General features: G+C 41.2%; 1 protein-coding gene across 2 annotated transcripts; it reads left to right on the top strand.

Annotated features, from left to right (window-relative positions):
• The first annotated feature begins 1,263 nt into the window (after nucleotides 1-1,263).
• Nucleotides 1,264-23,584, top strand: FMO1 (flavin containing dimethylaniline monoxygenase 1). Of its 2 annotated transcripts, XM_055323508.1 has the most exons (10): nucleotides 1,291-1,368; nucleotides 1,465-1,627; nucleotides 5,992-6,129; nucleotides 10,343-10,531; nucleotides 13,567-13,729; nucleotides 16,268-16,410; nucleotides 18,600-18,799; nucleotides 19,854-20,209; nucleotides 20,730-20,802; nucleotides 22,618-23,584. In XM_055323508.1, the coding sequence occupies exons 3-10, from the start codon at nucleotides 5,998-6,000 to the stop codon at nucleotides 22,958-22,960; spliced, it is 1,599 nt and encodes a 532-aa protein (XP_055179483.1). In that variant the 5' UTR covers nucleotides 1,291-1,368; nucleotides 1,465-1,627; nucleotides 5,992-5,997; the 3' UTR covers nucleotides 22,961-23,584. The 2 variants fall into 2 exon arrangements, with proteins under 2 accessions (XP_055179485.1, XP_055179483.1); XM_055323510.1 differs by lacking the exon at nucleotides 1,465-1,627 and having other exon boundaries at nucleotides 1,264-1,368.
• Nucleotides 23,585-24,275: the final 691 nt, after the last annotated feature.

The following is a 24,275-nucleotide window of genomic DNA, read 5'->3' as shown; positions in this document are numbered from 1 at the left end:
GGGTGCCTTGGTGGCTCAGTCAGTTAGGAGTCTGCCTTCATAATCTCAGGGTCCTGGGATCAATCTCAGGGTCATCAGGCTCTCTGCTAACCGGGGAGTCTGCTTCTCCCTCTCACTCTACCCTGTGTTCTCCCTCTTTTGCTCTCTCAAATAAATAAATAAATAAATAAATAAATAAATAAGTAACCTTTTTTAAAAAATGAATTTGACAATGTGGGTGATGTATGGTTTAAAAATAACAATTCTCTCTAAATGTGAAATGGATCAAACCCTTAAAAATGAATCTTTGGTGTAGCGGCTGTTGACATGATTGTCTTATTTTATTTTCTCCCTCTGAAATGAGTGACAATTTCAGTGAAATTGATGAACAATGAAGATGCTACTGTGACTCCCTAAGTTAATTTCTATTTTGCAGGGACAAGTGTGGGTCTAAAGGGCATGTCACCCATTGTGAAATTGTTCAGGTCTGGGAGCAAACAGTCAAGAAAGAATTCATGAGACATCTTCAGTGCAAAAAAAGGTGGTTTTATTAAAGCATGACGACAGGACCTGTGGGCAGAAAGAGCTGAATAGGGTTGTGAGGAGTGGCTGATTATATACTTTCAAGTTGGGAAGGGAGTAAGGAGAGTGTAAGTCTCTAAAGAATTTGGAAGCAAGGTTTCCAGGACCTAGAGGGGTCGTTTACTGCTGTCTAGTAAAACCTTAGTCATGGGAACCTTCACATGTATATCAGTGGGTCATATTTTTGGAGGATTATTGCCAACATATATCTTGTGGGGTAGAGATAAAGAAAATGTCCAAAGGGATTTTTTTAAGTAGGCTTTATGCCTAGTGCAGAGCCCAACATGGGGCTTGAATTCACAACCTAAGTTGAGATCAATATTCAGACACTTAACAGACTGAGCCACCCAGGTGTCCCCAAAGGGTCATTTTAATATGTTAAAGAAGACTTACAGGATCCTGGAGGTGGTCTAATGTTGAGCTAAGGTACATTTTGCCTCTAGCAAATATTAAGATCAAGGCAGTTGAGTTCCTAGAGGAAGGTCCCTCTGCCTGTCTCATCAATGGGCTGTAAGTTGTAAGGAAATTTAATTTTTCTACGTTTATTTTTCCTTTGTTCTCCACATCATTACCCCCTAGTCAATATTTCTCTTAACATTTCACTGCTACCATTAATCAAGTTAAAATGTAGACAATGATTAACCTTAGGTCCCAAATTCTACATAACATTTCTTATCTCTTAGATGCCACTCATGCTGTGTGCTGAAGACTCCCAGGCTGACACTGGCTCATGCTCACTCATTCCAATTTCTGCTAGCTCCAGAGTCCAAACTCTGATGGGGGTTGTCAGAATCCCAAACACATAAAGTAAGTACACAAACTAAGTAACCAGATATAATCTCTGATTTCTTTGAATTTCAGAGGTAGGGCCCAGACATTTCCTCTTTTGTTATTGTGCTTCAGGACAGAATCACCTCCGCTGTGTCCCTTCCTCAGTCTGTGACCTGGGAGGGACTAGAGAATCATTCCCTGCCCCCAAGTACAGACAGTGTTAAAAGCTTGCGCATTTGCAAAGGGACCAAGGGACCGTAAAGGCAGATACTATCAAGTCTTCCCCCATACACGGGTAAGTACACTGCTGGTATATTATTAAGTAGTGAATCAAAAGGGAAAAACTTGGATTCATAATGCTTAGAGAAATCAGTAATTTTTCATTAAATGTTTCCATTAATATAATACCTTCTAACATGGTGTCAGACACAGTTTGGAGGTTTGCCTGCCAAATCATCACATTTGGCACAAGTGCGGAGAGAGGTAACCCCTCTCTAGAATCTGCGTAGTTTATGTTGCTGTGCTGTCCTTCCTGTGGTTAGAAGTGTTCCATTCTAGGCACTACGACAAAGTTTCTTGAGTTTCTATTGTCAGATCTCTACTGTTAATCCCACCCCCAGCTGAATTTACCACACATTTCGAAGGATTTAGAAATCTTTTGTAGACAAATAGTCTAATGTCATCTGATTTACTATAGGGTTAGAAACTGCTGTGTTGTTGTTTGTTTGTTTGTTTGTTTTGTTTTTTTGAGAAACTAAGTCTCCCGCTTTTATTATTCTTCGTTTCTCCTCCAGCCTAGGGAATGTCTATGGCCTTGTAACTGACAAGATAAATTTTAATCCTATCAGAATTTTTCATATGTGGTTAGGAATGGGCTTGAGGAGGCAGGGAATGGCTTCTGGGAAACAGGAATAGCAGAGCATGGCACTGCTCTGACATGAGTTTCTTACCAGTTTATGTTCATCTGTTCTCAGGGGCTAAGGAGGTACCCTTGAGCACCTCCAACTGCCAACCATCCAACTAAATCTACTTATCTCTGATTAGTCCTGAAATGCACAGCCTACCTAAGGATATTGTATCATTATGCCAAGATGGCGTGTGTGTGTGTGTGTGTGTGTAAGAAAGCAAGACAGGCAGACAGAGAGAAGAGGGAAGAAGAAGAGAGGGATGGGGAATGTATAAATAAAGGGCTGGATGTAAGTCTGACAGCACTAGTAGAGATGGAGCACTAGGAAACATACAGGTAAGTTGCACCAGAGAGAGTTAAGAAACACTGGTTAATTGATATAGTGCTAGACTCAGATATAGGTTCACTTGCATTTTCCTGATATCAATAGGTAAGGTCCCCAGGCCAATAAACCAGCATGCCTGGCTGGCTCAGTTGGTAAAGCAAATGACTCTTGATCTTGAGGTCATGAGTTTGAGTCCCATATTGGGCACAGAACCTACTTAAAAAATAAATTAAATTAAATTAATATCAGGGCTGTGTTCTACTAGATAACATTATTTTTTTAAGCAAAGTATAAAATAAATAAATAAATAAATAAATAAATAAATAAATAAATAAATAAATAAATAAATAAAATAAAATAGGGTGCAAAATAGGGTGCCTGAGTGTTTCAGTCGTTTAAGTGTCTGCCTTTGGCTCAGGTCATGATCCCAGAGTCCTGGGATTCAGTCTCACATCTGGTTCCCTGCTCTGCAGGGAGTCTGCTTCTCCCTCTGCCCTTCCCCCACTTATTCTCTCTCTTTCTCCCTCAAATAATTAATCATAAAAAATAAAATAATAAAATAAAACAAAACAAAATAAATCTGGATGGTAAGACTCTAACTGTCTAGGTTCAAGGGACCCTATAGTGTATGAGTAGTCAGGTACAAACAAATTAAGTATTTCTGTTCTTATGTCTTTGTAGTTGTTTGAAAAATAATACACAAATTGAAAGAAAAATAATCATTTTATTTCCTTGAATAACCACACTTATTTATAATGAGGTGAATGCTCCTGCTAGGCACCATACAACTTCTCAATCCTTGGAATCAGATGGGATATCATCCCTTCATTCCCCATTCCACCTTAACCAACTTTCATGTGGTACTTGCTTTTAACATTGCAACTGCCAGCAATCTAGCATTGCAAAGATATGACATCATCTAATGGAACACAATCCTAACTGGCATTAAAACTATCAACTACCTCCAGTTTTGTTCCATACTCAATAAACATGTACATTCCTTGATATTTTAAATTAATCAGAGCACCTCTGTGCATCATTTTGGAAATAGCAGGCCTAGTCTCATGTTCTGACCCCCTACATTATCCTAGTAAACTTAAATGAGCCCTCTATCTGACTTCACTACATTATATATTTGCATTTTACTTCTTTGAAGTAGAGGAAGCAGTATAAAATGCCCAGGGGGAAAAAAACAGCAGTTTCTAACTCTATGGTTAAAAATTGGGAACTTTGGGGGCATCTGGATGGCTCAGTCGGTGAAGCACCTGCCTTTGGCATTCAGCAGTATGTCCTTGAACCTACAACATCCTACTCAAGGAAACGTACGTACACACTGGTTCTCGCTATACCAAGAGCCCATTTTTCCTGCCTGGGACACTGCCCTGGATATATGGCAGGATATCCATGTACTAGCGTCTCTCCAGGGAAGTTAGATCTCTCTCCCTGCTGATGTCTAGTTTTGGTGGAGCCACACTAGGGAAATTGCCCCACCCTCTTTCTCAGTCCAGCTACTGGAAATGGCTCCACGTGCTCCCAAACAAACTACTTTGTTTCCTGGTCTCCTGCAGAGGACACGAGCATCTTGCTATCATCAGACCTGCTGTCTTTATAGGGCCAGCATGCTTCTGCACACAGTTGCAGATATCGTATTATCTGTGCAATGCTCCCCTTCTGTCCTAGAGTCATTTTTCCCATAAGAGTAGATATTCTTCCTTGAATGCCTACTACGTCCCACAGAAATGCATAGCACTATGTCCCATTCTACAGATGAGGAGCGTGAGGCCCCCCAGGAGGGTATTTTCCTATACGCCAAGCTGATAGAGCAGGGATTTAAAACAAATGTGTCTGGCCTCAACACCTACATTTATTGCTTTACATCAGCTGCATCTCTAAATGTAGGGTCACTTTACTTCTCTAGAACCCAGGAAGGGGAAAATTGTATAAGGTTGTCCATTAGGATCCAGAGCATGACTTCTCCTAAAGGGACTTTACCAGCTCTTCCCCAGTCAATCGGAGCCAGTTGTTACAGGGAAACAACCAGCCCTACAACACATTTAAAGAACACTTGAAAAAAAAATGGGCCTTTCATTCAAGAGCTATTGCTTGGGCATCTGTTATATTATGTTCCCAGTGCCTCCCTGGTCATAGGATCAATCGCAGAGAGCAAGCAGGTGACGTCTCTATAGTGGAGCTACCTCTCTCAGGTTCCCAATCCTAAAAAGCAAAATATGTGTATCCAGTTTTGTGTAAAGATCTCATCTGTGAAACAAGAAAACAGCATCTACTCTGTGACCTATGTGCTTTAAAAACTCACTAACATGAGGAGATAAAATTGTCACAAAAACGTGTTAGTGAACAACACCTAAAATTGTATGATTTAGGGTTAAACGTGTATATTGACCAGACCGTATGGGAAATAAAAGAGCAGAGGCTCACTGATGGGAAAGGCAGGAGAGGACACCAATTTGGGGAAATGTTTTTACAGTAATAATAACTTATATCTATTGAGCATTTGCTATGTGTCAGGAACAGCTCTACATCAACTGACATGTGTTGACTCACTTGATTCTCACCAAACACTGCAAGGAACCGACCACTGTTTTCTCCATTATTGTGATACGCGGAGGTTAACTAACTTGCCCAAGATCACACAGCAGTAACTGACAGAACTGAACTTTAACCCGAGCAATCTGCCAGAGCCTGCTTGCTTAACCACTATGCTATATTGCCTATCAGCATTCTTATGTGGCCCAAGGACAGATGATCCTCCACCTGTGCCAGTAGGGACAGGGCCACATTCCCTGGGGTGAATCAGTACCTGATAGGGAGGGGAGGGATGATTGTCCACACACAGCAGCCTCTCTCTTCCCCTGGTAGCTGTTCACTGCTGTGGGTGGGAGGAGGATGGACCGCGCTGGGCCCCACGGAGCGCCAGAGGGCTGGGACTCTCCGGGGGCAGCGCCATAGCAGGTCCCACATTGGCCAAGGTGCCTCAGCTCCCAATCCCAACTGCACTTCACCACTGCTGTGTGGCCTTGCATCAGTTCGCTACACCAATCTGAGCTCTGGTTTCATATGTTTATTTAAAAAAAAAACGTGCTTGACAAGGTGATTCTTTCTGGTCACTACTCATGCCATTCTGGAGTCAGTGAAAGGAGGCTGGAGGCAGCAGCACAGTCCAGATGCAAAACTCTCCACTAAAGGGTCCACTTTCAGCCCCTCTGTCTCAGCAGCAACCATGCTAACATTGGGCAGCAGCTCCAAGTGAGGGGGTGGGAGCTCACCAGGCACAGGGGCAAAGAAGTGGCCTGAACATTTCTCACATTTCTTCATTTCCCTGGTTCTCTCCTGGTTGGCTAGAGCAGCCAAGCATGGGGTGGGGCTTCCACTGGTGAATAAAAAGCTCTGCTTTGCTTTCCCCACACAGGAGAACATGGCCAAGCGGGTTGCAATTGTGGGAGCTGGGGTCAGTGGCCTGGCCTCCATCAAGTGCTGCCTGGAGGAAGGACTGGAGCCCACATGCTTTGAGAGGAGTGACGACCTCGGGGGGCTGTGGAGATTCACCGTAAGTGGGGGGCTCGGGGCTGTGCGATGTGTCTGTTGGGAAAGGCTGCACGGATGTGAAAAGAAGTAGAATTTCTCCCATGACACTGACTGCCCTGGGCCGGGGCGGGTGGGGGGCGGGGGTGGTAGGGCTTGGAAGCATCTGCTGAACAGGGAGCCAGGAGGACCTCTGAAATTCGTAAAACAAAGAAGCAGGGCACAGCCTAAGCTTGGGTGGGGAATGCATGAGCCATCTCACAAACTTGATCTAGGGCCAAGAAAGATGCCCCCAAAGGGTGGCAGGGAACGGAGAGGTTGGGACATGCCAAGAAAGCCTAGAACAAGGGGCGCAGGAGCAGAACCACAGAGTCTGACTCAAGGCCAGGGACCTCGGTGTTCCGGACAAAAGTACGAACCCACCAGTGCAGGAATGTCAGCCTCTGTCTATAAGACAGAGCCACTTGGAGCTGCTTCTGTTCCCAGGCCTCCTCCATCTGAGGTGAAGTGACACAGGGCTCAGTGTAGGATGAGCTCTTTACTCAAGGTCCTGCTCTCCAGGCAGCCCCAATCTATGCCAAGAACCATTGGAAGTAAAGAATGTGGGTTTGGAGCCTTTTTTGAAGCCCTAAGCAAAAGAAAGTAATATTCTCAAACCTCAGCAGGGTTACAGTCCAGCCTGGAGAGGAAAGTGAGGTGAGGAAGCAGAGGGCCTGGGCCGATGGGGGCCTCGGGGGCACTGCTGGGGCCACTGAAGCCCCGTGAGTCCCGTGGCGTGGCCAGGGAAGTATTCGCATCAGCACTTCCAAGCTTCCGGCTTCCCCTCCTGCTCAAGAGCACAAGAACAGTAAGTGTTGATGAGAAAGCCATCAAGAACAGTGAAAAGAAGCAAGGTGTCAGATATCCGGGCCTCGGAGCCCGTAAGGAGCTAACAGGAAGACGTAGCACTCCTCTCACTATAGATGAGTGGAATTTGGAACTGGAATGAAGTGTTTTCTAATTCAGTGAGCAAAGGCCAGAGAAGCCGAGGCTGCTAGTTGGTTGCAGTTCTCCCAGCATAGGCCAGCTTGGCTCACATAGAGAAGAATTGCATGTCTTTTTTTTTTTTTAAGATTTTATTTATTTATTCATGAGAGACACAGAAAGAAGGCAGAGACATAGGCAGAGGGAGAAGCAGGCTCCATGCAGGGAGCCTGATGCGGGACTTGATACCGGAACTCCGGGATCACGCCCTGAGCCAAAAGCAGATGCTCAACCACTGAGCCACCCAGGCGTCCCAAATTGCATATCTTGAGATGTGCCTAACTACCAAATGTGACCATCAGCACATAGAAACTTCCCCAAGGGCACGAGGTGAAAGAGCACATCTGTTTCCATGTTTCAAAGTACAAACATCACATTAGGATAGAGGAAATCTAACACCTGTGCTGTAACTCTCCCCTCCTCCAAAAGACATTGCTAATCCAGCATGATACACTTCCCCTGATAAGCCTCAGAACTCTTCTTAACACATACTTGAAAAATATAGGACTAATCTATCAGAGTTGGGAGTTGGCTTGCAAGATGAGACTTCTCAGTTAGATGAGGAAGTAGCAGAATTATCTGGTTAAAGTAATTTCCATCAAAGCAAAAGTGAGTCCAGAGAACCTAGGGATACTGGAGAAAAATGCACCTTATATAGGTCACAGACACTTAATTATTAACACCGAAACTCATTGAACTAAGAATCAAGAGAAATGCATTCTAGATCCAGCTGTGCCCACACCTGGCCGTGTGACTTGGTCAGGTCAAATGCCTGCGCGCAAGGCCCAGGGGAACACAGAAATGAGAAAGAGGCATCCTACCCTCAGACTGCCGCCAGGGTAATGGGAAAGAGTAGGTAAGGATGGTTGAAACCATTACATATGTGAGCCCAAACTGGGATGAGATCCTGGCAGAAAAGGAAAGGAGTGGAGTTATAGGCACATGAAAGGGTTTGCCTCAGAAAAGTGGAGAGGCACAACCTCCTCTAAGACGGTGGGGGGAAGGTGGGGGAATGGAAAAGTGAACATGAAGAAAAACATTGAGGTAGAGAGGAAGGAAGATGCATGATCTCCAAAGTCAGACCCTGCAATGCTGTCAGGAAAATGCAGCATCTGTGGAGGGTGAAGAAGGAGTGGAAAAGTAAGAAAAATAGAGGCAGTGGTGAACACATATTGTGAAGCCCATGACAGGACATCTAAAGGATGGCAAAGAGGGTGATCCAGCAGCTGCCCAATTAAAAAGGCATTCCAGCCCCGTTGTTTCATTTATTAAATGAGAACTTGAAACCAGGTTGAAAAAAGGCTAGGGGGCTGGGAAGCAGGAAAAACCACCCACCTTCATTCTGCAGCCCTTTCTTGACACAGTGGCCTCTTGAGATGACTGGACCACTCTGAGATACCTCTGACACCTGAGAGGAAATCCCTAAGTGAGGTGACCTTAACGGGGCCTTCCAGCTCTAACATGCTATGAACCTCCTGAGCTTTCTAAAGGCATCCAATCCTCCTCTTCCTATCTCCGTGCACGCACATGCATATGCACACACACACACACCCAAGGCTAGTTAGATGTGTCTCTGCACTCAAACCAGGTGGCCAATTCCAAACCTGCAAATTAAAGTATCTGCTCTAGCAGGGGCTGTACTTACCAGAAAGCCCACAGGGGGATCCTTAGTGTGTGTTCTGGGTATCAGGGGTCATCATGCAAAATTGGACCAGCGATCAGCAGAAACCCCAGAAAACACATGTGAAGACCACTTCCATTCCCAAATAGGGAGACATGCCAAAGATTACAGAGATTATAAACCACAGATCTTAATTCATCCTTCAGAGGTGCATAACTCTGTCTCTCCCAGTGACCACAGCCTTAGGCAAAGAGGAAACAGATAAAGGTTGCAATGGAAATCGTTGGGGTGGGAGAGGATGTGGCAACCTTTAAAAAGAAAAGAGATACATAGGCAAAGAGCCCACTTCCGTCCACTAACTCAAGTGGAGGCTGGAGGCCTGTATGGAAAGTCTATTTTACAACCAACTCTCTTAGGCTCTTGAGTGTAAGTTTTTCTAGATTTATTCTGGACAAGTGAGACTGTCAGAGGCGGGGCCACAGACAAGCAAGATATAGTGAACCCAGGATCCCTGGGTGGCGCAGCGGTTTAGCGCCTGCCTTTGGCCCAGGGCACGATCCTGGAGACCCGGGATTGAATCCCACGTCGGGCTCCCGGTGCATGGAGCCTGCTTCTCCCTCTGCCTATGTCTCTGCCTCTCTCTCTCTCTCTCTCTCTCTCTCTCTCTCTGGGTGACTATCATAAATAAAATAAAAATTTTTTTTTAAAAAGTTAAAAAAAAAAGATATAGTGAACCCATTAGTTGATGAGATCAGTAACATTAATTCAAACCACAAAAATATGTTCATAATTTCGCTCTCTGTAGTCACTATACATTTCAGGCAGATCTAGATTCACATCCTTTGAGGGAACAAAATGAGCCCTCCTCCACATGTGTGAAGTTTATGTTCATCTTTCCATTAATTCACACAAATAAAATTAATTTTTGTATCACAGGAAAAAAATGAAGAACTATGCATAACCAAAATGGCAAATAATATTAAAATACTAAGAGCCACATTCCCATTAAACTCAGAACATCCTCCAAAATACATCCAAAAGACAGAGGCAGTGTATATTAAAGACTAAATATCTAAATATACCAAAACTGCTTATTACTCAACCTGGCGGTAGTTGTCTGAGATATTGATATTTACCAGTTATTCAGGTCAAAATGGGGGGAGGGGGAATGAGTGTTTCACTATGTACATGGTCGTGCGGTCTTCATAATCTGCACCCCCTTCTCCATAATCCTTTCGACAACACCCTGTGAAACCAAAATACCTAGCAACAATCCATAGTCCAGATACTACTTTCTGGCTCTGGTCTATCTCCATATTTTCCTGTATTTCGCAGTAATGCCATGTGAAGCTGGACAGGTGAGTCCATCCTGGGCTTATTTGTTAACATGTAATGAATGAAATTGCAATTCTGATAATAAAATTCAGTGTTCAGTGTTCACCCTGCCTCAAGGGCAGGATAACAAATCTCATTAGAAAGGGTAACCTTAATATTTGTCAATGTTTGAAATGTCTAAATACGAACATCCATTTCATGTGTGTGCGCACACATGCACACATGCATACACACTCATGTGCTTACATTGTTTGTACAGGAACATGTTGAAGAAGGCAGAGCCAGCCTCTACAAGTCTGTGGTTTCCAACAGCTGCAAGGAGATGTCTTGTTACTCAGACTTTCCTTTCCCAGAAGATTATCCAAACTATGTGCCAAATTCTCAATTCCTGGAATATCTCAAAATGTATGCAAACCGGTTCAGCCTTCTGAAATGCATTCGATTCAAGGTAAGACACAAAACGTCAGTCAGTAGTCAGGAAGTATTGCCTGTTTCCCATTTCTCTCAATAGCCTAGCCCTTGGTTCTGTAGACAAGATCAGGAACTGGCAAGATTGATGACACCTAGCTGGATTCCTTTTCGTCTAGAACTCATAACTACCCTAAGTAAATGTGGAGGTGGATACTTTCTGTAAGGGTTCATGTGTATAAATTTTTGGTTTGTAATGATTTAATCGAAGTATCCAAAGAGACCTAAAAATATCAAACCACGTTCTCAGCTTGGGACCAAAGCACATAGGGACACTGATCACTTCTACCAGTACCTAGGTATTCTCTTCTTGAGTATCCCTTTATAAGAATAGACCTGTGCCATGTTTATTTGAAGGAAATCTTTTCTATTTGAAGGAAATATTTTCTAGATATCCTTGGGAATAGAAAAATCTTTGAATATTGTTCTTTTCAGATGCTTTACCCACCTCCCTTCCCATTTCCAAGAACAGAGACAGGAAAAAGGTAGAAGGACGGGGGCATATGAATACACTCTCTTCCCCCCCTTCTTTTCCTCTCCAAGAAACATGAAAATCCATGTATTGTCCTTCTCCTAGATCTCCCCCTCTCCCTGCTACCGATGGGGATGGTAATAAATTCCTAAGCAACATGAATAACCAAAACTAGTAGCAAATAAGATTCATATTCACAACCTTAAAAGTACTGACCAAAATGAAACCACTATCTTAAAGAGCTATCTGCACCCCCACGTTCATTGCAGCATTATTTACAATAGTCAAGACACGGAAACAACCTCAGTGTCCATCAATGGGTATGTGGACAAAGAAAATGTGGCACACACATACACACACACTGGAAGGTTGGTTAGCTATGAAAAAAGAGGAAATTCTGCCATTTGCAACAATATGGATGGACCTTAAGAGTATTATGCTAAGTGAAATAAGCCAGACAAATACTGTATGATCTCACTTGGATATGAAATCTAAAAACAACAAATTCATAGAAACAGAACAGATTGGTGGTTGCCAGAGGTGAATGGTGGGGGTTGGGAGGTATGGGTTAGGTGGTCAAAAGGTGCAGACTTCCAGTTATAAGATAAATCCATTCTGGAGATATAACATATAGCATGCTTAATATAGTTAACTGTGTCGTATATTTGAAAGTTGCTAAGAGAGTAGATCTTAAGTTCTTATCACAAGAAAAATAATTATGACTATGCAAGGTAATGGATATAAACTAAACTTATTGTTGTTGTAATTATTTTGCAGTATATACATATATCAGATCATTATGTCATATACTTTAAACTTATTTGAGGAGGGCGGGGAGTGGGGGTGACTGGGTGGCGGGCACTGAGGTGGGCACTTGACGGGATGAGCACTGGGTGTTATTCTGTATGTTGCCAAATTGAACACCAATAAAAAATAAATTTATTATTAAAAAATAAAATAAACTTATACAGTGTTGTATGCCAGTTATCTTTCAATCAAGCTGGAAGAAAATAAAAGTATTCCAGTTTTCCAAAGAGTATTTTATTCCACTTCCTTATTTTGCAAGGCACACAATAAAAATGAAGCACTACCACAGAGAATGGACATGATCCACAGAATTATTTTTTAATGCATCAGAGTTTCTGAATCTGAAGCACTCCTTTACTACACGCTGCCCCAAGCCTGTTTTTAAATAATTGAAGGGCACCTGAGTGGCTCGGTCAGTTAAGCGTCTGCCTTCGACTCAGGTCATGATCCCAGGGTCCTGGAATCAAGTCCACATTAGGCTCCCTGCTCAGTGGGAGCTCTCTCTCTCTGTCTCTCATGAATAAATAAATAAAACCATTTTAAAAAATAAAATAATTGAAAAAATGTTTAAAACTAGATGTTCACCAAAGTTTTAAGAAACTACATACAAGTAGCTGTCTATAAGAGATTTCTTTCCTCTCTGTGCATTCCAAATTTTTCATTACAAACAGTTCTTATTTTTAAGATGAAAGTAAATTCTATTTAAAAACTAATTAATTTTTAATTAATTGCAAACTTTTATTTAAAAAAGGAAGATTTCGGGATCCCTGGGTGGCGCAGTGGTTTAGCGCCTGCCTTTGGCCCAGGGAGCGATCCTGGAGACCCGGGATCGAATCCCACGTCGGGCTCCTGGTAAATGGAGCCTGCTTCTCCCTCTGCCTATGTCTCTGCCTCTCTCTCTCTCTCTCTTTCTCTGTGTGACTATCATAAATAAATAATAAAAAAATAAATAAATAATAAAAATAAAAAAGGAAGATTTCCTAATACCAATGTTGGAATCCAACAAGCACTTCAAATATTATCCAAATACTGACCCCATTAGGAAAGACTTGAGACACCCTGTCTTCTCTGAAAACTGAAAAAGAAAGGCAGCAAAGTCTCTTGGCCAGTGGAGCATTTATGCCTTAAGTTTGACTTATACATTTATTTTAAATATTTTCTTAATCAGAACCTCACACCCATTAATATATATGTACTTGACTAAAACAAAAAATAGACTGAAATTTGGACTTCTCCCAGAACATTGAGGCCATAAAATTAGCATTTCTCAATCATTCTCTGAATCTGGGAAAATTTCGGCAATATACTCTATAGGACCTTTCATAAGGTAAGATACTCAAGACCAAATTTATATTTTCAATTTATATTATCCATGCCCCTATTAAAGTACAGCTCTAGGTGTACAACAGAAAGAATAATGAAATATTCTTTCTTACAACAGAAAGAATAATGAAAAAGACATCAGAAGACCATGATTCTTACTGTGAGAATTGGAGCAAATCACTAATACTTTTTGGGTCTCATCATTTCCCGTAAATATTCCACCACAACTCTAAGCTTAGAATACTTCCATTTAGAAAATAATGGTTAATCTGATAATTCAATTCAATTTCTAAGTTTATGCTTATTAATTATGTTTAGTCTGTGCTCTAGAACATTTGAAATGTCAACTGGTACACTGGCCAGAAAGCCCTTACTAGAAACTTGACAATTGTGACTATGATTCTTTTTTTCAGACTAAAGTCTGCAAAGTAACAAAATGCCCAGATTTTACTGTCACCGGCCAATGGGAGGTAGTCACTCAGCATGAAGGAAAGCAAGAGTCTGCCATCTTTGATGCTGTCATGGTCTGCACTGGTTTCCTTACTAACCCACATTTGCCACTGGACTCTTTTCCAGGTACATCATTTTCTGAAATTGACCTTAATTTATCTTATGGGAGCCATCCTGCTACTGGCTTGGTCCAGGAATGAATTTTTACAGTTCCTCCATTAAATAAAGTTGTAAGGTAAAAGGAATTTTTTTTCTAACCAGCACTTTCTCCCAATTTTTGATTTTCATTTGTTCCAAACAACCTGTAAGTGCCAAAAAGTATACAATTCCCCAAATGAATGAGACCATATAATGTTTGTCCTTCTCTGATTGACTTACTTCACCCAGCATAATACCCTCCAGTTCCATCCACGTCGAAGAAAATGGTGGGTATTGGTCATTTCTAATGGCTGAGTGATATCCCATTGTATACAGAAACCACATCTTCTTTATCCATTCACTGTCGATGGACACCGAGGCTCCTTCCACAGTTTGTCTATTGTGGACATTGCTGCTATAAACATTGGGGTGCAGGTATCCTGCCGTTTCACTGCATCTGTATCTTTGGGGGTAAATCCCCAGCAGTGCAATTGCTGGGTCGTAGGGCAGGTCTATTTTTAATTCTTTGAGGAACCTCCACACAGTTTTCCAGAGTGGCTGCACCAGTTCACATTCCCACCAACAGTGCAGGAGGGTTCCCCCTTCTCCACCTCCTCTCCAACATTTGTTGTTTCCTGCCTTGTTAATTTTCAGCATTCTCACTGGTATGAGGTGGTATCTCATTGAGGTTTTGATTTGTATTTCCCTGATGGCCAGTGATGGCGGAGCATTTTCTCATGTGCCTGTTGGCCATGTCTATGTCTTCCTCTGTGAGATTTCTGTTCATATCTATTGCCCATTTCATGATTGGATTGTTGTTTCTTTGCTGTTGAGTTTCATAAGTTCTTTATACATCTTGGATACTAGCCCTTTATCTGATATGTCATTTGCAAATATCTTCTCCCATTCTGTAGGTTGTCTTTTAGTTTTGTTGACTGTTTCTTTTGCTGTGCAGAGGCTTTTTATCTTAAGTCCCAATAGTTCATTTTTGCTTTTGTTTCCCTTGCCTTCATAGATGTATCTTGCAAGAATTTGCTGTGGCCATATTCAAAAAGGGTGTTGCCTGTGTTTTCCTCTAGGATTTTGATGGATTCTTGTCTCACATTTAGATCTTTCATCCATTTTATCTTTGTGTAAGAGAATGGTCTAGTTTCATTCTTCTGCACGTGGCTGTCCAATTTTCCCAGCAACATTTATTGAAGAGACTGTCCTTTTTCCAGTGAATAGTCTTTCCTGCTTTTTCCAGTATTAGTTTCATAGAGTTGAGGGCCTATTTCTGGATTCTCTATTCTGTTCCATTGATCTATGTGTTTTTGTGCCAGTACCGCACTGTCTTAATGATCACAGCTTTGTATTACAATTTGAAATCTGGCATGCCCCTTTTTCAATATTCCCCTGGCTATTCGGGGTCTTTTCTGATTCCACACAAATCTTAAGGTTATTTGTTCTAGGGCAGCCCGGTGGTGCAGCGGTTTAGTGCTGCCTGCAGCCCAGGGCGTGATCCTGGAGACCCTGGATCGAGTCCCACATCAGGCTCTCTGCATGGTGCCTGCTCTCTCTCTCTCTCTCTCTCTCTCTCTCTCTCAATCTCTCAATCTCTGTGTGTGTGTCTCTATGAATAAATAAATAAATAATCTTTTTTAAAAAATAAGATTATTTGTTCTAACTCTCTGAAGAAAGTCCATGGTATTTTGATTGGGATTGCATTGAACGTGTAAATTGACCTGGGTAGCATAGAGATTTTCACAATATTAATTCTTCCAATCCATGAGCATGGAATATTTTTCCATCTCTTTGTGTCTTCCTCAATTTCTTTCAGAAGTGTTTTTTAGGGTATAGATCCTTTAGGGTATAGATCCTTTACCTCTTTGGTTAGGTTTATTCCCAGGTATCTTATGCTTTTGGGTGCAATTGTAAATGGGATTGACTCCTTAATTTCTCCCTCTCCAGTTAAAACAGTAGATCTAAACCCCAGTGTGACTAACATAATCCCTTTTTCTTTGAGCCAACTCTTGTTGACTCAGCAAATTCAGCCTGAGTTATAGTCAGTCACCACAGTGAACTATCAATGAATTTCCCCCAAACCATATGGATCTTTTTGAATAGGAACCACATTTCATTTATCTTATTTCACTAATATCAACTAGCACAGTACCAAGCACATAGACGCCAAAAAAAACTTTGCTGAATAGAGGAACTGATTCATAGTTTCCTTTAACTTCTCTGCTCTTGCTCCTTGCTTGTGAAAGTTCTATATAATCAAATATTAATAAATATAATATTACTGTCCTGTTGATTTCTACCAACTTTTAAATGGAGTAAGTACCTCCATTAAATAAATAATCACTCACTAATTTCTATGTCTTCATAGAAAGTCATGTATTCATATTTTGGATTTTCTTAAAACTGAGTATGCTATTAAAAACAACCAAAATAATCCATCGAAAGGAAATTATTAAGGAAACAATATTTGTGTTTCATTCACTGATTCTGTAAAATTCCTTATTTGACTTTCTTTTTCTATAGGTATAAATACATTTAAAGGCCAATACTTTCATAGCCGACAGTATAAACATCCAGATATATTTAAGGACAAGAGAGTCCTTGTGATTGGAATGGGGAATTCAGGCACAGACATTGCTGTAGAGACCAGCCGCCTGGCAAAAAAGGTACCATTCTTCATGTTATTTAATGAAGAGCCTTATCTTAAGGTGCGTGCCTCAGGCAAACAGTGAAAAATGATAAAAGAAAGAAATATGCCTAAAGCACACACATGCAAAAAACAGATTTTTCAAGTGTTTTTTTTTCTTATATGTTTGTAAATTTTACTGCAAATTTGAAGTGTCATTTTTCCTCCAAGACCAACTTCTCTGACTTCCTATTTTTGTCATGTTCCCAGTCATCCAACAAGAGCTATAGGAGACACCTTTGTCTTCTCTAATCCCATAGGTGAAAAAATCCTATCCTTTTCCTTGCTAAGATTTCCCATTTGCTCCCTCCTTTCCTTGTTAACCACCACTACCCTCAGCAGGTCCATACTACCTCACACTGAGGCTACTGCACTGTCCTCCTAATAATAATTGTAGAAATAATTCATATTTACTGGGGCTTCCTCTGTGTCAAGCACTTCAATAAATGCTTTACTGCACGATCTCAACCACTCATCAAAAGAAGCCACTGGAGTAGGTACTATCATATCGGTACCCTTGACTATAAATGAAGAAACTTAGGCTTATAGAAGCTAAGTAGCATGCTTGAAGTTGTGCCACTAGCAGATGGCAGAGCCAGTCTTCAAGTGCAAGTCCCTCTGACTCGAAGCACCTGTTCCTAATACTACCCACATCCCTAAATGTCCAGTCCCTCCTCCCACACGTGGCAATCCATACAGATACCCTAACACCAACAAACAAATCCTCTGAGAAGCCACTTTTCATTATGAGGCTCTCATGTTTAAAAACTTCTAATAACTCCCCTTACTTAAAAAAAAAGTCAATTATACTCAGCCAAAAAAATAAAAAGTGGGAGAGAGCAGCAGAGGAAGCAGATCTGAGAAAGCACAGGCCACTTTTGATCACTTTGCAAAAACAGTGAAAGCTAAGAAAGCTATGCTGGCTCCATGCTCCTGCCAAAATGTGCAGGGAAACTCATTTTACTAAAATAATAAAATAAGCAACACAAAAGAAAATACAAATAATAAATTGCAGATGGATTAGCCCTGCATTATAGGGTTCTCCTTAATCTGGTTCAAATCTGCCATTTCATCTTTATCCCCCACTACTTTGAGCCCTTTCTGATTCTGCGTCTGTTTTCCCCTTTGCTCATACCATACTCCTCCCTTCTCTGGTGCCTTTTCTCCTTTACTACAATCCGTGTACATCCCCAACTATCTCACCCCAACACAGTGGTCTCTCCCTAGTATGAATTTATGTAATAATTGTAATTAACATTCCTCAACAAATACAGATTAGTTGTTGGCTTCTGATGTGCCAAATGTGGTGCCAGGCACTGGGGATACACTGAAGAACACAGTAAAAACAAGATTTCTGACATCATGAAGCATAGAGTCATGGGGGGCACAGACGCCAACTAAATAAGTATAGATAATTAGGTCACTAACAGTGAGAGTGAAAATAGCCATGAAGAAAAAGGATTGGGAGTGTGTGACTTTAACATTCCTTTTGAGGACTTTCAAAAAGGAACCTGATTGGTTGATTGATTTGGAGAGATTTAGCAGTTTGGTGGAGTTATCCTAAAAGAAGGGAAAGGAGGTCCTGAAATAAAAATTAACAGTCTCACCGACTATGACCACTATATGTGGGTAGCATATTACTATTTATATTTCTCTAATTATTGGAAATTTCAAACTTAGTCAGCTGGTAAACTCAGTCAATCTGTAAAGTAAAACAAAAAAAAAAAGAATTCACTAATTGTATTACTGAACTTTATTGTCAATTCAAACAATGGTTTCTACTGAAACTCTTTGTAGATGACTTTCAACTGCTGCCATGCCCTGTTCTTATTACCTACAAAATTGTAACCACCTGCTCATTGTTTTTCACATGAGACTTTCAATCCCCCTGAGTTGTCACAGTATCTCATTCACTGTCATTGTGTCTGGCAGACAATAAGTTCTCAATCATATGTTCTCAGGCATTTTAATACTCTAGATACTCAAACCATGATATCAAAAGAATAACTTTAAAACGGGAGAGGGAAGAGCCAAAACTATCTTGTTGAGGATGTATTTTGAGGGTGGCAGACTTTTGGATATCATTCTAATCATGAGACTTCCTGAATTTCTGGCAAAGCCAACCCTGTGCAGTGTGTCAAACTGAGTGGCTTCTTTGATTGCTCCCAGGTGTTCCTCAGCACCACTGGAGGGGCATGGGTGATGAGCCGAGTCTTTGACTCGGGGTACCCATGGGACATGGTGTTCATGACTCGATTTCAGAACATGTTCAGAAATGCTCTCCCAACTCCAATTGTGACGTGGTTGATGGCAAGGAAGATGAACAGCTGGTTCAATCATGCAAATTATGGCTTAGTACCAGAAGACAGGTAAATATAGTGTATCTGCTGAGGGCTATTAGGAAGAAGGAACCTTGATCCTTCTATTGAAATATCCAAATCAGGCAATAACACAACTTGATTGAATATGAAGAAAAACTTACCTGCCCTCTTCCACCTCCTACCTCCAAGCCCCTCAAGTGTTCTGATTCTTGGCACCAGAGCTGTGTCTACCATAGCTTTGTCTTACCTGGATGGTAGCTGTGGGACCATAAAGAATTTTATTTAATCACATAAAATTAGAAGATGTGAAATGAGCCTAAAGAACTATAATCCCTTCACTCTTGGATTTAATCACTTATCATTTCCAAAGTTTTTGCATATATACTATTTCATATGCTCTTCATCCTCCCCAATGAACTAAGGATGGCAAGTGTCAGTAACCCTATTTTACAGATGAATAAAAGCCAGTTGGGACCAAATGACTTCCTCAAGCTCTCTTAAGAATAAACATTAGGACAAGAAGCCACCCTTCCTCCCACCTATTCTAGTATTCTTTCCACTTTGACACACCGTCTCTTTCCATGCATTCACCATAAGCTCAAAATGGCTCAGCTTATTTAAAATCATCTCACAAAGCATTTGCTTAGTGATTCCAAAGGCATAGGCATAAGAAGGTAATGCTGCCCTTGTTCCTATTAAACACATGCATGCTTTCTTTGTACAATTGCTTCCCAGGAGGAGAGAGCTCCCAGGAGTCCTCAGCAGATGTAGAAGTCCCCGGCTTCCCCTGTAGTCCTTCAGCACTGCCCTATCTCTAATGACAGTGATAACTGAGTGCTGAAATTCAGCAAGGGAAACAGGAGCCAGAGAAAGCTCTGACCCCCTTCTCCACAGGCTTCCAAACTCTAGTAAATGGCAAGCACATTTCATCATTCTTCTTGGACATGCATGAATCCTCCCATAGAGGTAACTTCTCCCATGACTGGCACCTCCTGCCTGGACAAGGGGAGAGTCCCAGAATGAAGAAGAGAAGGGAAGGGGGAGGGAGAGCTGGCCACACTGGTCACTGGCAGATCTCTTCCCTGCCCACATTTCTGTTTAGGATACAGCTGAGAGAGCCTGTGCTAAATGATGAGCTTCCAGGCTGTATCATCACAGGAAAAGTGCTCATAAAGCCAAGCATAAAGGAGGTGAAGGAAAATTCTGTTGTATTTAACAACACCCCAAAGGAAGAGCCCATTGATATCATCGTCTTTGCCACTGGATACACCTTTGCTTTCCCCTTCCTTGATGAGACTGTAGTCAAAGTTGAAAATGGCCAGGCATCGCTGTACAAGTACATCTTCCCTGTGCATCTGCCAAAGCCAACCCTGGCTGTCATTGGCCTCATCAAACCCTTAGGCTCCATGATACCCACAGGAGAAACACAAGCACGATGGGCTGTTCGAGTCCTGAAAGGTATGTGCATGAGAAACTACGGGGCACATGTCTATGGTTTGCCATGTTATTTGGGATATTGGAAATTTTGAGACCATCCCCAGCTCCTATCTAACACCACAGAATCTTTAAAAGCAGGATTCATTCTATTCTTTATGGAATTATGCTACTGTAATGAATCTTAGCCATTACCAGCACAAAAGATAAATCAGGGGCCACAAAATAGAAGTTGTGTCTACCTGTTATTTTCACTGAATCAACAGGTTCAATGAAAATGTAAAATTTCAATTGAGTAAGAAAATTCAATTGTGAGGTTTTGTTGTATTAAATAAGTAGTGAGATGACCATATGTTTACAACTTTTTGGGTGATAGCATTATTACCAGGTAGCGTTATATACCACCAATTCATATAGGCTTCTAACATTTATTGCCAGAAGAACAGACAAGTCATTGGGTACTAAAAATAAAAGATGAGCAGTAGTAAAGCATCTTCACCCATGAAAGCAGTTAAATTGTCCTTCTTGTTTGTATATTTCATAGGTATAAATAAGTTACCACCACAAAGTGCCATGACAGAGGAAGTTAACGCAAGAAAAGAAAACAAACCCAGTGGGTAAGTTAACCAAGTCAACTACTTACACATCTTTTTTGATTCATAACTCAAACTGGTAGAACAATAGCAGACAGAGGTGAGTTACACTGGAGGAAAAAGAACACCTGAGATTTAGGGGGAAAAAATCTAGGATAGCCTGTTAAGGGAAGAGGGAACAAAGGGAATTGAGAAGTTTAAGTGTCCCCAGATCGTCACTTCAGACCATGATTATCCAATACCACATGGAGTCTGGATTCAAAACCAAATATAATCAACTCTCATCTCCCAGATACATTATTCCACACCTTATTCAATCAGTCAAAGAGCTGTGTTCATTCCCTCTGATGCCAGAAGGGTCTGCTTACTCATTCATTCAACAAATCCGTATCCAGCTCTATTGTTTTATTCAGATTGCTACTCTAGAGCAAGATTCTGCAGACTATGGCCTGAGGGCCAAATCTGACGACAACTTGAATTTTTCTTTTATGTTTTTAAATGGGTGGTATAAAAGAAGAATATTTTATGATATGTGAAAATTATATGAAACCTAAACCACAGTGGCCAAATATAAAGTTTTATGAGAACATAGCCACACTTATTCACTTACAGATTGTGTATAGCTGCTTTTGAGTTACAACAGGGGAGTTGAGTAGTTGAGACAAAGACCATAATACGGCCCTCAAAGCCTAATGTACTTACCATCTGGCCTTTTGTCAGAATAACTTTGTTGACCCTGTCCCCTAGAGGAGAGGTTTCCACTTATGCTCTGCTCTTTGACTGGTACTCAAGGGCCAGGGATTACAGAGGGGAGGTGGCCAGCAAAGAAGGGAGTCTTAGCCTCCCCCTCCACCCATTCTCACTCCTAAACCATTTAAAACATCCCTGGTTTTATCTGATTTACTGTTTATCTGTTTTGGGTTTTAATCAAAATTTTCACTTAAAAAATGATTTCTGAGACCAAAAGAAAGTTTGAAAGTCACAGCATTTAAGAATTTTTATCACTTCTCTAATTTATATATAATTTCAAACTTCATGTTGCTCTATCCTTGTCAAAGCGCTAAATCCCAAAATAATGAAAACATTCTAGATGTCTCTATTTCACCCTCAACCTGGAACATGATTTGATCTCCATTATGGAATTCTGCTATAACATAGATAATTAATTAGAACTGCACAATGGGGGGATCCCTGGGTGGCGCAGTGGTTTAGCGCCTGCCTTTGGCCCAGGGCGCGATCCTGGAGACCCGGGATCGAATCCCACATCGGGCTCCCGGTGCATGGAGCCTGCTTCTCCCTCTGCCTGTCTCTGCCTCTCTCTCTCTCTCTCTCTCTCTCTCTCTCTGACTATCATTAATTAATTAATTAATTAATTTTAAAAAATTAAAATAAAAAGAACTGCACAATGGAAAGGCTTCTTGTCACATAAGTCAGTCAGTGATTTTGGGGCCTGATACCAGCATTAGGGGTTCTTGTGGACTTTCACATTATAAAAAATCTAACAAAACTGAGTTTTAGAAAAATTTAGGAAGAGTGAAATTATTTATTTAAAAATTTTTTTCTAGAAATTGCTAATTATATGACAAAAGAACTAAAGAAATACTAGCTGCATTATGAGCATGTGGAGCACCATGCCTATAGAGTATCTTGTCAAGGAACTCATACATTTAAACAACAACAACAACAAAACCATTAGACAGCTGTGGGCTTTGAGGGAAGAATACACAAACCATTTCAAATTTTCTATTGTCACTGTTTACTCTTGGCACTTTTTCTTGTTCTGGATTATCATTATTTTATCTTTTTGTCTTCTTTATCCCCAATTTTCCTTTTATAAAGGTTTGGCTTGTGCTACTGCAAAGCTTTACAATCAGATTACATCACATACATAGATGAACTCCTGACCAATATCAATGCAAAACCCAACCTATTCTCACTGCTCCTGACGGACCCACGCCTGGCTTTGACCATCTTCTTTGGCCCATGCACACCGTACCAGTTCCGCTTGACTGGCCCAGGGAAATGGAAAGGAGCCAGAAATGCGATCTTGACTCAATGGGATCGAACATTCAAAGTCACCAAAACTCGAATTGTACAAGAATCCCCAACTCCCTTTGCAAGCTTGCTTAAACTCTTAAGCCTTCTGGCTTTGCTAATGGCCATTTTCCTAATTTTCTTATAAGAAGTACCCAGATGGCCTGTCAGATGCACATAGTAGATTTACAGTGCTCTGGTCCCTCCATTCCCACATCATGACCCTCACAGCCTTGAACTATATTCAAGTGGTGAAAGCCACCTCCCATCCTTCCCTGGCTGATCCCAAGGCTACCACTGGTATTCCTGGGCCTCTCCCAGCTCCACCTGCTCCCAGTGCTAGAGCAAGATAATCATGATTTCTGTGCATTTGAAGGCTGCTGGGAAGTTCCATGTTCATTTTACAAAGAGAGTTGTTTACGGCAGCACTCTGAGCATTCATATCTCTCTCTCATATAAACCATTTCAGGGATCCCTGGGTGGCGCAGTGGTTTAGTGCCTGCCTTTGGCCCAGGGCACGATCCTGGAGACCCAGGATCGAATCCCACGTCGGGCTCCCTGCATGGAGCCTGCTTCTCCCTCTGCCTGTGTCTCTGCCTCTCTCTCTCTCTCTGTGACTATCATGAATAAATAAATAAAATCTTTAAAAAAATAAAGAAAAATAAACCATTTCATAGGCCTCAAATAAAACCCCCTAAGTCACAAAAGATTTGGTTGTACTAAAATGATGTTGTTATGGTATCAGCTGATTAGAAATAAAAAGAAAGAAAAAACCTAGAAATTGATTATTTCCAGTGGTCTTTTATGCTCTTTTTACAAGATGGGGGGAAAGAGAGAAAGGGATGAGATGTCTACTCATGAAGGCCATAAAAGAGTTGAGAGTTCAATAAATTCACTGGAATGCATCTAAAGGAATGTAGGGACTGTAGAAAAAGACAAATACCATATGATTTTGCTTATATGTAGAATCTAAATAACAAATAAACAAGACAAAACAACAACAAAGAAAACAAAATCCAGAAGCAGACTCATAAATACAGGGCAGAGAGGTGGGAGGATAGGCAAAATAGGAGAAAGGAATTAAGAGCTACAAACTTCCAGTTATAAAATAAGTAGGTCATGAGGATAAAAAAGGTACAGGATGGGGAATACAATCAATAATATCATAATAACTTTGTATAACTTTGCCTATGGTGAGTATTTTGCAATGTATGTAATCATCAAATCACTATGTTGAAAAAAAAATCTAGACTTCGTGATTCGGTAATATCATGCTTGCATGTGCATGCAACTCACTGCCCCCTATCGTTCACATAGTCATATGGCAGGACTCCAACTCTGGTCAAAAGTCAACTCACTACAGATGTCAAACCTCCACCTGAGCACTTGACCTTAAGCAGAGGAAAAACATTCAGCCTAACAGATCACTCTCCGATTCATGCCGACACTACTGCCTCCAAACC

Source organism: Nyctereutes procyonoides, unplaced genomic scaffold (genome assembly GCF_905146905.1).
Source record: "Nyctereutes procyonoides isolate TBG_1078 unplaced genomic scaffold, NYPRO_anot_genome, whole genome shotgun sequence".
Taxonomy (NCBI): Eukaryota; Metazoa; Chordata; class Mammalia; order Carnivora; family Canidae; genus Nyctereutes; species Nyctereutes procyonoides.
The sequence above is the reverse complement of the archived record's forward strand: the minus strand, read 5'-3'. Positions and strand labels throughout refer to the sequence as shown.

What these genes read in the sequence shown, in the direction of transcription:
- FMO1 (XM_055323510.1), top strand. Translation starts at nt 5,998, where the DNA reads ATGGCCAAGCGGGTTGCAATTGTGGGAGCTGGGGTCAGTGGCCTGGCC. An exon ending in GGGGGCTGTGGAGATTCACC is followed by an intron (nt 6,130 to 10,342) that starts GTAAGTGGGGGG and finishes TTGTTTGTACAG; the next exon opens with GAACATGTTGAAGAAGGCAG. An exon ending in GGCTTAGTACCAGAAGACAG is followed by an intron (nt 18,800 to 19,853) that starts GTAAATATAGTG and finishes ATTTCTGTTTAG; the next exon opens with GATACAGCTGAGAGAGCCTG.